Below are 13,862 nucleotides of genomic sequence, written 5' to 3' on the forward strand. Positions count from 1 at the left end.
TCTCTCTCGGAATTACGCCTAAAGCCAAATGAAGGGATCTGCTATGTTCTTCGGAAATTTTACTGTGGGGTGCGAAAACAAGATGGATCAATGTACGCAAAGTCTTCGATTTGAGGTTTGGTCTTCAGAAGTCGTTCGGGAAATCAAATGACATTGACATTGTTAACAATGAAGAATTTAGTCGTGCTAATGTGGTGTTTTCGGCTTGTCTCGTGAAAATTAAGAGAGAGGACACTGGAGAAGTAAAGCATAAAGAAATCATCAGTGACGGAGACATGAAAAAACTGTATGACTGTGGCGTTTTCAATGTCGATAACCCAAAGACTTTACAATGGAAGGTTTTTTTAAAATTATGTTACATTTTTGTAACAGAGGACAAGAGAACTTGAAAAACATGGAAAAAAGATGATTATGTCATTAATGTAGACGCGGATGGGAGGCGCTTTGCTGTGAATAACATATCACGACTAACAAAGAACCACAGGGGAGACTCTGGGGATAATGACACTAATGCTGCCCGCATGTACGAACAACCAGGTATGTAGATTTCCCTTCTTATAATTACAAATATTAAAAAAACTGGAGTCAAACAATTTTTAAAAAAATCCATGAATTAACACGCTATGTTTCTTTCTTATCATCATTTAAGAAATCCCAATTGTCCGGTGGGCAGTTTTGAAAAATATATTAAAAAACTGAATCCAGAATGCAAGTCACTGTGAAAAGGCCAACATCATGTGACCCTGACAACCTTGACCTTTGGTATGACAATATGGTGGTGGGTAAAAATACACTTGGAAAATTTATGCAGTTAATCAGCAGAGAGGCAAAACTTGCTACAGTATACACAAATCATTCTATTAGAGCAACATGTATTACAATCTTGGACGAATCGGGATACGAATCAAGACATATTATGGGGATATCAAAGCACAAATCTGAGACAAGTTTGAAACATTATTCTTCTAAATTGAGTGAAAAAATATAAAAGAGATATGTCAGATGCTTTGAGCAGAAAAATACATGTGTCAAAATTTCATGGTTCAGAACTATATTTATCAAGGCCTTCATCATCAAGTGTTCAATCAATCACATATTCTTGTGGATCGTCATCTATGGCTCTTCAACCAACCTCAAATGCAGGCCCCGGGGCTGTGAACGAAATAGTACAACTTGTGTCCGAGTCCATTGACTGGCTTGGTGATGTTGATGATGACGCACTTACAGCAGTGTTAAATGACCCTACGATCTTTGCAGATGTTCGGGAAATTCCAAAGTCTTCAGTGTCCACTGTAACGCCTTATAACTTTCATGGCTGTACTGTTACTATCAACAATTATTCATCCAATACAGGGGGTCAGTCATAGATATCTGCGATATACTTTCTGTGATAAACGATTGTGATAACCAAAGTGATAACTCAAACTGTGAATACAGTGATTTACGAAATTTATTATTTCTGTTATTTAATTACTAATTTCTCTGTTATGATAATAACAAAGTTAATATTTTTATTGTTTGTTACAGTTTTTTTAATTGTTGAAGCCAAAAAGTGCAAATAAATTTATTGTTAAAAATATTTTTTGATTAAATGATTAATCTCTTCTTAAGTCTTCACATTGTGTTTTAGTATGTATATATCTTATCTGAAGGGTATAACAAAACAGTTATAGACTGGGATTAGGGCAACATATGATTTGTTGGACCTGAAGGTGAAAATGTTGTCCGAGGTCGCAGGTCTAACAAATCATATGTTGCCCTCATACCCAGTCATTAACTGTATATTATTAACCTTACATAGTATTTTCTGTCACCTGCAGTGCCCGGAGCGGCTAATGAAACAAACCTTGCTAAATATTGTTAATCATAATATTTCTTAATGTCCCACGTATTAGTTTTTTTGTTTTTTAAACATCATTGTAACAGTTTTTCCTTATATTTTCTTAACAACAAAAAGAAACACGTAAAAATAAATTTTGCACTTTACCAAAATATAACCATCGAAAACCAGTAGAGAATAATCGATGTACAAAATTGTAAGTATTTGGTTGTAAGAATCGTTCAAGAACTTAGAACATAATAAATTCACTGTACAGAAAGCAATTTTTATAGAAATCCTGATGTTATCATGTTTACATTCGTTAAATAACGGACGGAACAGCTCAATGACTTTATGCATGTTTTTTTTATCTCATGTTATATACACTGTATGAAGAAGAGTTTCGGCTATACAATATGTGTACTTTTCGCTAATCGAAAGATTAATGTATGTCATCAACAAATTTAAGTCCTTTCTAACGCTGCCTGCTGACTATAAATGTCTGTTCAATGGAGACAGAACAATAGTTCAAGTAATGTCATAGGATTACTATTAGTATCAGGTGAAATCATCTCGATTGCAAGTTTCACTTGTCCTTTCACAACTCTTTTTATTATCATCCCATTTTAGAGTCTCCGGACAGTTCATAGTAAAGTAATAATTATTTGCACAAGTCACGTAACCATGACAAGTGTCACATGACTGGTAATTCCCGTCAGGGACTCTCAAACAGCTTTCCTGGCATTCCCCGGTAGTGACGTTTAAACTGTTATTTATACAGCCACCTGAGATAAGAAAAAAAAATACATTATTTTATAAATGTTTTCACTTTGAAAGTTAAATTAGTTGATTTCAGGATAATTACACTTCAATGTGAATTTCGCCAGGTAAAACTAGGAGCTTTATATGCATGTCAATCTCCTTCAGCTTACTCTGACCCTGACGCCAATTGACTATTGAAATTCACGTGGAAGACTTCGTGAATTTTAAAACTTTTAGACAGCAGTTTTTTTTAATTTATATTTACAATTTCATTTCACCATAAATGGCCCCGTGGGGATCCGGGTTAGAATAGGTCCTCAGTACCCCCTTGCTTGTCGTAAAAGGCGACTAAATGGGGCGGTCCTTCGGATGAGACCGTATAAAACGAGGCCCCTTGTCACAGCAGGTGTGGCACGATAAAGATCCCTCCCTGCTCAAAGGCCGTAAGTGCCGAGCATAGGCCTAAATTTGTAGCCCTTCTCCGGCAATGGTGACGTCTCCATATCAGTGAAATATTCTGGAGAGGGACGTTAAACAGTATACAATCAATCATTCAATCACCATAAATGATAATATAAGGAATCAAGGTCTAGTGTGTTTTATATGCCAGGTATACCAAAAAGCTGAATCCATTCTGCAAACGATTCTACACTATGCCCTGACATGCCTATCAAACTACACAGTGATTCTTTGAATAAATATTTTGATACTTTATACTAGTGATATTTGGTAACCGTTTGCAACCTCTGATTTTTTTCCTGTTTTAAAGAATGATTTAAGATCAAATTGAACGTGAATAAAAAATGATACTGTAAAATCACATATTTTCGTGGGGTCAAATTTCCTTTTTTTTTTTTTTTTTTTTTTTTGAAGAAAGTTGGTTCATGGGGATTTTAACAAAAAAGTAGTTCTGCATATGAAAATTTACTTTTCGTGGTGGGCATGACTTCGTGGGTCTCTTCATACCTCGAAAACAACGAAAATCAAACCCCCACGAAAATTAGTGATTTCACAGTAATTACCGTCAAAAACAATTTTAAATTTATATTTATACATCTAATGATTTAAAGAACAAAATTATCATACCTCCTATTCTCGATTCAATTAGTGCTGTCAACTCGTCTTTTAGATCTTTTAATAATTCTTTCATTTTGTCTTCTAGAAAAGTATTGCTTTGATTTGATTGTTCTTTCAACATGTTCTTCAGTTCTATGGATGATGTTTTGGTGTCATTAGATAATGTTTCCATTGTATTTGTAATGTTGCTCGACGAAATTTGTATCTCGTTAGACAACGCATCCACCATGTTCCCAATTTCATTCATTGAAGAATTTGTTTGACTCGACAAATCTTCCACCATGTCCGTCATTACTCTGAATGATATTTGTGATTCCTTTGATAAAGAAAGGCTTATATTTGTCACATTTGAAATTTTTTCTAATTGCATTAGAGTGTCATTTATAAAAATACTCATTATTTCATCTTCTTCTCTTTGATCTTCAGTAAGTTTTATCAGTGTATTGTTAAAATCGTCACTGTCTACAAAGAGAAAGAAAACAAAATTGAAGCTTTAGGGCCCATTAAAAAATATTTTACCAATTGGAATACGGTGCTAATACAATGATCATTTTTAAAAGCTTTAAAAATGTCAAACAACCAGGAAGATATCTGCATAATGTAGATATTGAGCTATTGAACATATCAGGAGAGCTCAAAAGACGGACAGACCCAAATTAATATCCCCCACTTTTCAAGCGGGGGACAAAAATAATGTAAAAAAATATTGAAAGGTCCCGTCATGAACCTGAATACAAAATGTTTTATGTCTTCAAGTTTTCTAATAATTCTTGTTTGACAAGTTAACAAAAAGTTTAGAAATCAGACAGTACGGGCTAATTTCTTTTTTGAACTTTAAGGTCCTTTGACCTTTTGTTTTCGGGTATGGCGATTGTTTATCGAATAAGTGGAATTTTTAGCAAATTTAGCGATGTATCCTCAAGAGTTCGTATATATGTATAATTAATGTTAAGAAAGATATATATAACAATCCATAAGGGCTAAATGGTTAGTAATATTCAATTGTGGAGATCTTAAATCCCTGCCGACATGTTTACGAAAATTTCATTAGATTGTTCTTAAGAAATTTTCTAGGACATATCTTAGGAAAATTTTACGATCATCGTAAGATTATCTTAAATTGTTTTTCAAAGCTATCTAATGATAATCCTAAACTAAGAAATCTTAAATCATTATGACATGGAAATATATGTACGCAAAGTTTTAAACCATTGTCAGGAATCAGAGAGTTGTCATTTTTGCTATATCATGCTAGACATTATGTCATCGTAATGAAAATATTTAAGAGTAAACTTTTTTAAAAATTGACTTTTTTAAAATCTATAAATATAAACATTTTATATATTATTTTAATTCATCATCTTATTTCGACGCTGAAATATCAAATTCAAACAGAGTACAGTTTGATCATTCAGAATTCTTGAACGATGAAAAGCGTGCCAATTTGCTCCATGGAACCCTTATTCATTGACAAATTCTGGTTCAACAAGTAAACACCCAGCAGATGAGTTGAAAGAGAAGCCCTAAATTTTCTCAGATTGAAATCAAAATACTGATTGATGAGGTGGAGAAACAAAGAGCAATTTTATTTTCAAAGTTTTCCAAAGTATCTACAAATTCTTCAAAGAAAAGAGCATCGGAGGCAATATATGAGAAAATTAACAAGGTAAATAACATCGACCACTGCAGGACGACAGAAGAAGTGAAGAAGAAATGTCTTGTTACATGAACGAAACAAAATAAAAGGCAGCGCAAAATGAAAGGGAAGCATGGAAAACTGGAGGAGACTCCCCCATCCCCAACCAAAATTCGACGCAGGAAAAAGATTGTGAGAATAATTGGTTATATTCCATTTTTTGGCATAAAGGGCGGTTTCGACAACTGTGAGGTCACCGAAAAAACAATATACATGTTATAGTTATATGTACTTTCTCTCTCTCATGTTAAGTGAGATTAAATTGTTTTATTCTCTTACTGTAACATGTAACAGATTTTATTATACCTCATTATAATTATTCTTCACAACGCGTTATCTGATTGGTTCTAGATTATCACGTGATCGGGCCATAAAACTTCATATTTCCCGTCGTCGGCATGCTTTTCATCATATTCCACCTCTTCGGAACACCTAGTGTATTTTCCCGCAATCAATATAATCAATACAAGTTTATCTTTTAAAAAGATAGGTGAGCTAGCGCCGTAGCATTTCTTAAACACAGAAAGGAAGATCCGTGATCAAGTGATTTATTTTGCTGAATTCTTTAATTTTTATCAATGCTGGAGAGTGATAAAGTTATTATTGTTCTGTGAGGCTTATTTTGTAGACAAAATGTTAAGAAATAAGGGGGTATGTGACCTGTTGGAGGTTTGGCGCAACAGAACATATAATTATGACCTTTACTGGAGAGGGGGGGGGGGTCTATATAATATGAAGAAGATACCGATTGAGACATTGCATGTATGAGCTGATTTAAAGAAGAGAATTTCTTGGCAATGTAGCAAAGAAAATACATGGGAGCTGAAAATAATATAGAAAATAACTCGTTACCCGAGGTCGCCATGTGCGTTCAAGATGTCGATGTTCAATGTGTCCTGCAATTCACATTAATTCACAAAGTGTATGTCGTGTAAAGAGTCCAGAGAGTTTGGAACGCATGTGAAGTAGCTTAATTGGTCCTTTAGGTCATCTTTGTCAAGATATGTTAGGTTAAAAGCCATACACATCAGAATTTTTTAAACACAAATAGTGGATTTATTCGTTAATTGTAGTATAAATTCTTGCTTCTGTTCTTGAATTTGTAAGATTGGCTGAATTGACCAATCAGAAATTAGAATCTATCTTTGATTGCGCTTAGATGTAAAAAAAAACAAAAAAAAAACCAACAACCTCCCTTGTCATCGTTTAGAACAATCAGATAATGATTCGGGCTTTTCCGTCTGCAAACCCCCCCCCCCCCGAATTTGAAATATTATAAATATGAAGTTATCTTAAAAGTGTAAGTTATACAATAAATAAACAGTTATTTCATGTTACAACACGATACAACGAAATTGTTATAGTACGGTCTATCTGTAGTAGTTTTTCACAGTTTTCCCAGAATGCACGGCCATGGCGGCCGAGCATGCGTATTCAAGCAATTTGGACTAACGTAGTTGCTAGCGCTCGAGAGCGCTAGCAATAATCATCGTTCGTTCGAAGAAAACTCCCGAGAGTAGTCAACGTCACAATAGACTGGTTTACAAAAGTCATAAAAATGCTAATTAGAAATGTGTAAAAAGGTTTCAGAAACTTTGACGTTAAAAATGAAAGTGAATTTGAGAGCGGTGCCGAATTTGAAAGTTAATTTTTATTTCAACGTTTTTGCTTGTTTCGGTATAATAAACAATTCATTGCATGACTGTTCGGGAAATATAAAGACTTATTCAGCCAAGAAATATCATATTCCCCTCGGGCGAAGCCCTCGGGGAATATGATTTTTCTTGGCTGAATAAGTCTTCATATTTCCCTCACTATCATGCAATAAATGTATAATATCTTACTACGTATGTCATGCATATGCATGAGGCACTGAATGTCATGAGAAATCAAACCATGGGTATTCTTGGAAAGTACATGCATGCAGACACGTAATTTAACACCCGGGGGGGGGGCGTATATGACGAGAAATACACATGATATTGCATGGTTTCTGAGGAGAATATAGAAGAATTTCTCATAGGAGGACGTTTGAGTTTATTTTGAGATTGTTCAAATAAATCATGGATTAAAGATCCAGAGAGTCTATACCTTTTTATCATAGCATCATCATCAAGGTAGTCAAAAATGGTTATCAGTATCTCTAAATACTCTGTCACGTCTGATCCGACGATTTCGTCGAGCCAGCAACAACCATAGGCGTTTGTTTTAGAATGGAGTATTCTGTGTATTATGACTATGTGTTTATCTAGGTGTGTCTGAATACCCTCGTTAAAATAAAAATAGAAAAATCGCTAAAATTTGCACGTTTTAAAAATGTCTTATGACTGCATTGCGGTCATTTTTGCTTCAGATCGACTTAAGATATGTCAAAATCTGTCGTAACTTTAAGATAATTCTTAAGAACATTCTTAAGTTAGGATACTTTCGAAAACCTCACATAGTCTTAAGAATTGTCGTAAGTACAGTATATCTTAAGACGTTTATTAGTCCTAAGATAATTTCGGAAACATGCCTGCTGGTTATATTTACCCTGAATCCACCCTAAAAAAATTCTGCTTTAACGATAATCTTGCATTTGTTAGTTGAATTTATAAAAGAAATCTATGATTTACGATTATATGAATTGATTAAGTTATGCAATATAATTCATTTAATAACAAAGAAGGTCATAAGCAAGAGGTAAAATTGGTCTTTCAAAATTTCAAATATGACTTTAATCTACCTTTACTTTGCTCACTCCAAAGAGAACTGGTTTGGGCCTGAACGTTTTTATTCAGGTCGTATATCTTCCGCTGGTCATTGGCTAAATATGCGAGCATAAGTGCTAGTCCTGTAATCGTTACTGTTGTGATGAATATTTTGGCAGCCTTGCTCATCTTGTTACAGATACCTTTGCTTTTTAAATTATCCTTTATGAAGCAGAATAAAAACCAAATTAAAAATACTTTTTTTTTAAAAATGACAAAACAAACAAAAACCACAAAAACTAAAATCCGATTTTTACCAACCTCAGTTTGATGTTTATAGCGGTCAACATTTACATAGTAGTGTTTTGGTAGCTGAAATTATTTAAGTAAATCCTTCACAATTTTTAAAAGTAATAAAGGTATATTTATTCTTTTTAACTGCTGCAAACAATTTAAGTAAAACTTTTGTGCTATATTTTAACATGTATTTCAATACTAAATTTAAAAAGAACTCACCTTTGAACAGCCACGTCGCTGAGGTGTTGCCATCCTATGACCCTTAAATAATTTTATATATGTACAACTTAAATTAGTTAAGTGTTGAAAATCTTAAATGCATAAAACGTACCGATCTACCCTTTAAATGGAGATATGAAAAAATTTAAACAGTATTGAATTTACACTAACTTAAGATGCTTGAATATTTTATTTTTATTATGTCTGATTTTTTTCCTTCAAGTTTGAATTTTGATTGTTGCCCCATCCTTCCCCTGAGGGTCATGATCTGGAAAACTTGAATCTACACTATCAGAAGATGCGTCCATATAAATTTAACAAATAAATGCTTTGTTGTTCTTGAGAAGAAGATTTTGTCATATGTAATTGTGGCTCACCCTACCCTCGGGGTCATGACTTGAACAAACTTGAATCTGCACTACCTGACAATGACTCCAAATGATATTTTTTATCTTTCCTGGTTCATCATGCAGTTCTTGGGAAGTTTTAAATGAAGCCTTTATTTATTTATTTTTTTTTTTTGGGGGGGGGGGGGGGGACTGCGTGGTCGATCCTTCATTAGAACAAATTTAAACCCTTCAACTTATAATACCCTTTACTAATTTTTTTTGAAATTGTCCCACTAAGTATGAAGAAAACTGGGAAAAGTTTACGACAACACCAACGACTACAACAATGACGACGACAGACAACAATGATACTCATGAGTTCTTAAATAATCCTTCTCAATGTGAGATATGACAGTATTTATATGCATTTCAGAAAGGAAAAAAGTTTTTCCTTGAAATTCTACCATCATTATACGTTTATATAGTGAAATTGTAAACGTCTAAAACCCTTATGGAAAATTCCCAAATTAAAAAAGCTCTTTAAAAGACTAGAAAAGTTGTTTTCATAAATGAATAAAACTCTTACATTTCCCGTTGGGTGTGTTGGATCCTGCAACAAGTCAAAATAATTTATAAACATTTAAAACCTTACTAAATTAACACATTATCTGAAAATAATGAAATAATGAATACTATCTTTACTCACGATAAATATTGCTGGTCCTATCATAGATTCATCAATATGATAATTGAAAACATCTGAAAACGATAAAATTACACTATGTAAGTCTGTATCTTCGGAAATACTGACAAGTTTCCGATAAACAATGGATGATTTAACTTTATAATGATCAATGTCAAATTGTTTTGAAACTTACTATTGTCATATTGTGACTCTCTTGTATCCTGCAAAATGTATACACCATGTAGAATTATGTTTTGAATCTATCAATTTAAACAATTTTCAGTACTTTTTTGAACCATTATGTTTTGCTTAAAGATTATGAAACATTTATTAAATACTATCTATATGCAGATCATCTGTAAGCTCTAAAAGACAACATAATTATTATTTATACTAACAGTTATACTCACGTGTATATTTCTTTGTCTTTCATAAAGATTGTTATTTGTCCTTTAAAAAGTTATATAAAGTCTCATGTATGATTTTTTATAGTCTCAGAATAATTATCACATATCACAATGATATTAAGAAACCTATATGTGCATGTAGACTAAAAGTGAATGTAAATAACGCACATTTCTGTCTGCTTTTGATATCTATGGATATAGGCATATGTTATTTTTTATGCCATATTATTGTTTATCTTCTATAAACAGATTTGAAAAGAAATATAAATTTGCTCCCATGAATCTGAATTATTTCTTGTTATCTCGAATAACACTTCACAATACAATTTAAACAACATAAACGTTATTATATAAATTGCTCTTTACAAACCCATTACGCAAATCGCTATTTAAAGGTTGGTTTTGTTGTTTCCAATGACGTAGGCATGATACGGTATCAAATTGCGAAAGCATGGCAGGGTTAATCATAAACCAACCACTGAGAATATAATTTCATATTCTTCGTTTTCAAGTGTCTGAAAGTCACATCATATCTTTAGTGTTAATTTATTTGAGTAACTTAAGCTATAAATTCCACAATAATTTGTTCCAAGCCTCTACCGGGAAAAATGATATACTAGCTTTTGTAGCCCGACCTTTAAAAATAGTGACTTTTTTCAAGAGTTTTCATGAGAAACGACGAAATCTTCATGATAATCGTAGCATTTCACTCAGAAGTATCGATTGTTTTTAGTTTTACTTAATTTTATTAATCTTACCCCTCAGCTTCTGAATATCCACTTGTGGCATTGGATGAAGTATTTGTCTGTAGAAAAAAAATGTCATATCATAATGGATGAATAAAACATTTTAAAAAGATAGAGAGAAAGAAATAGGGAGAAAAAGAGAGAAAGAAAGGAGAAAGATATTGTTAACTTATATTTTTCACAATGGTTTATTTATTAAATCGTTTGGGTAAAAAGGCAAAATTATTTCAAACCAATTACATACTTTAATGATATTGTATTCATACTCAAAATTATATTTAAATGAACATTTATTATATTTGTAATTTCTTAATGGTAATTTGATTAAATTTATGTTTGTTACAAAAAGAGTTGTCTTGGTTTTACATCCCTTTTTATTATTTTGTCTCCATGATCTTCATTCATGTATAATATCTTGAACTGCAATCTCGTGTTTTAAAAATCATTGTCTTTATTCTTTCCCTCCCAATACATATAACTTTGGTACAATGAACATACAAATCTTAAGTGAAATTCTATACTAGCTTTGAAGAGGGGGTACCTAAGATTCGTTCATATTTTTGTTCAACCTTTTGTTGGATCTGATAGTCAAAAACGTGTTGCTTGCGTGGCCTGTTTAACATGCATGAAAAGGATACCTAAAAGTATGCCAATTTAAAAGCGAAAATAACAATCAATGATTGGTCAAAAAAATTATTAACAAAAATGTGAAGAGGGCACTTAACACGGATCAGGTGTTTAGAAGTTGTAATCATCCCCGTTGATCAGTCACAACCGCCGTGAGCCATGTGTATTGGTAAGGTATATGGAACTTTCCTTTCTTAATTCAAAATAAAAAAAAACAATACCGACTATAAACGATGATGTTGAAACCCCTGTGACATCATCTTATCAGTGGATAACATGCCAAATTTCAAAACTGATCCTACTCAAGGCAAACGCTTGATTAGCAAAAAAGCTTATAAGTTGGAAGTTTATAAGTTGAAATATATAAAACCATAAGAAGGTGTCTATTCTTCAGGGAGGGAGTGAGAACTAATACTTACTAAGGTACTTCCTTGTCTGTTGTTCTGAATTGGCCTAAAAAGTTAAAAGTTTTAATACATGTTCATCGTACAAAAACAGCTATCACAATGTAAGAAACCTACACTTGTGTGTGAAACAAGAGAGTACATGTAGATCTTTATATGTATAGTTCTTGCAGGTAGCTACTATCGTTTTACAAACAGCGTGACAGTTTGCTTGATAGTGCGTGCTAAAATTTTGTATGCCGATTATCATTTTACTCATCGATTGGACGATTGATTTCAATGGAATCAATAATACTTTGCATATGAAACAGAGAACCCAACAATACCACCGACAATACTGACCAATCGTTTTGAATGACATGTTTACGGGTATGCAGTAAAAAACAATTACACGTGGACGGACAAAGCAAGTTTTACAACCTATAATAATAGCTACATAATCATAAGTTTATAACAGTAGCAGAGTAGTCTTGCTTACTAATTCCATTCTTTGAGTTTTCTAATACATGCACGTAGGCCTATATAAAACCCCATGCGGTCAAATCACAACAAATATAATGCACGCTTTTTTTTAAGGACAGAAAGCAGTATTAGACAGACAACGTGCTGCTGGTGAGTACAAATGCCGCACTGGTAAACAAGCATTCAATGTGATTGGCCAGTATTATCAGGGTATTGTTGTATTCTGAGTTTCATATGCAAATTATTATATTAATTCCATTGAAATCAAACATCCAATCGATGAGTAAAATGATACAAAACTTTAGCACGCCCTATCAAGCAAACTGTCACGCTGTTTGTAAAACGATAATAAGTTGGTAGAGGGCATGTTGCGTATAGATAGATCGTAACTTCGCAACCTGCCATAAAATTTTAAAAATTTATAGGTTTTATTTTAGTTATACTTAGTTCCAGAAACATGCCAACTTGTATTGACAAGTCTAGCAATTTTAGAGCAAATTAATACTCAGTATAAAATTATATTTCTTTTCCTTTTGAAGATAACTTTACTCTTAAGAATATTTCAAAAATGAATACTAACAAAGGATATGCAATTTTTAATAATTATTATTGTTAGATGATTGTTTTACTTTTAGTTATTTGTAAAATACGAATTTTTGAGAGGTACTTATATTATATCTGCTTTGTGTTTTTGTATCTTACTGAGCTTGTGAATATCCACTTGAATTCGTTCCCTGTAAAATAAATAAAATACATTATGTTTTCATTTTCCTCACATTTATTTTTGATTGAGTTTTTTTTAATTTAGATTGAAAAAAACATGTATATGATTAATAGTAAGACATGTCATAGATTCTGAATCGTTTTCAATCACTATATCCTTGCTGGGAATTTGTCAAATGATTTTTTTCTATCATAAATTTGACGTCCCATGAGCTAAATAAATTCAAAGGTCTTCGACAGGGTTTGATACACATAAAAAATAAAGGAGAAATGGGATTAAGGAAATTATGGGATTATGATAATTCCTGTACATATTTTTAATATTTTACGATCTTCTGGTGTCATATTATGAGTATTATTGTACCACAAATGAAAATGCAAAAACGTTTACATGTGAAAGAGGAGACAGTTGCCGTAGCTATTAGATAACTGGATATTGTATTAGTTTTTTTGCAGCCCGGAGGACCGGGCTGCTCTATACATATAAGTTTAAGTGTTGGTGTATGGGGATTGGGGCGGGAGTAGTTATTCAGAATTAAATGTTTTCTAAACATTGGAAAGATTGTTAATCAGATTGTTCTTTCCTTTATAAATTAGGAGATACATAATATATTTACTTCCATAAAGTGAATCTGTAAAAATATATATGTTTTTCATATTTAATATATAAAGTTGCTTATCATTTACTATGGAAAAAATGACAGGTCCCTTTTTTTAGAACATCGAATTTTACTTCTCGCATAAAAACGTACTCTGCACAGTTCGTGTTTTATATTCGAAAATTGAAAATTAAAACACATTTTTGAATATAGTTGATGCATGTGTCTAACTTCAATTTATATTTTATGCAGCCAACATTTACTTGAGGAATTGATCAAGTTTTAAATGGTACCGTTTTTGTTTGATTTTTTATCCGACT

At 32.5% G+C, this 13,862-nt stretch overlaps 1 protein-coding gene across 1 annotated transcript; it reads right to left on the bottom strand.

The window, feature by feature from the left end:
* Window positions 1–2,367: 2,367 nt before the first annotated feature.
* On the bottom strand, window positions 2,368–8,593 carry LOC134237373 (uncharacterized). Its single transcript, XM_062719484.1, has 5 exons — window positions 8,561–8,593; window positions 8,366–8,416; window positions 8,080–8,266; window positions 3,668–4,120; window positions 2,368–2,604 (listed from the first exon to the last, which is right to left on the bottom strand). The coding sequence occupies exons 1-5, from the start codon at window positions 8,591–8,593 to the stop codon at window positions 2,378–2,380; spliced, it is 951 nt and encodes a 316-aa protein (XP_062575468.1). The 3' UTR covers window positions 2,368–2,377.
* Window positions 8,594–13,862: the final 5,269 nt, after the last annotated feature.

This window comes from Saccostrea cucullata, unplaced genomic scaffold, assembly GCF_032062105.1.
Source record: "Saccostrea cucullata isolate Sc308-1 unplaced genomic scaffold, CSIRO_AGI_Scuc_v1 ctg235, whole genome shotgun sequence".
Taxonomy (NCBI): Eukaryota; Metazoa; Mollusca; class Bivalvia; order Ostreida; family Ostreidae; genus Saccostrea; species Saccostrea cuccullata.

What these genes read in the sequence shown, in the direction of transcription:
- LOC134237373 (XM_062719484.1), bottom strand. Translation starts at nt 8,593, where the DNA reads ATGGCAACACCTCAGCGACGTGGCTGTTCAAAG. An exon ending in GCTATAAACATCAAACTGAG is followed by an intron (nt 8,267 to 8,365) that starts GTTGGTAAAAAT and finishes TGCTTCATAAAG; the next exon opens with GATAATTTAAAAAGCAAAGG. An exon ending in TTGGAGTGAGCAAAGTAAAG is followed by an intron (nt 4,121 to 8,079) that starts GTAGATTAAAGT and finishes TTCTCTTTGTAG; the next exon opens with ACAGTGACGATTTTAACAAT.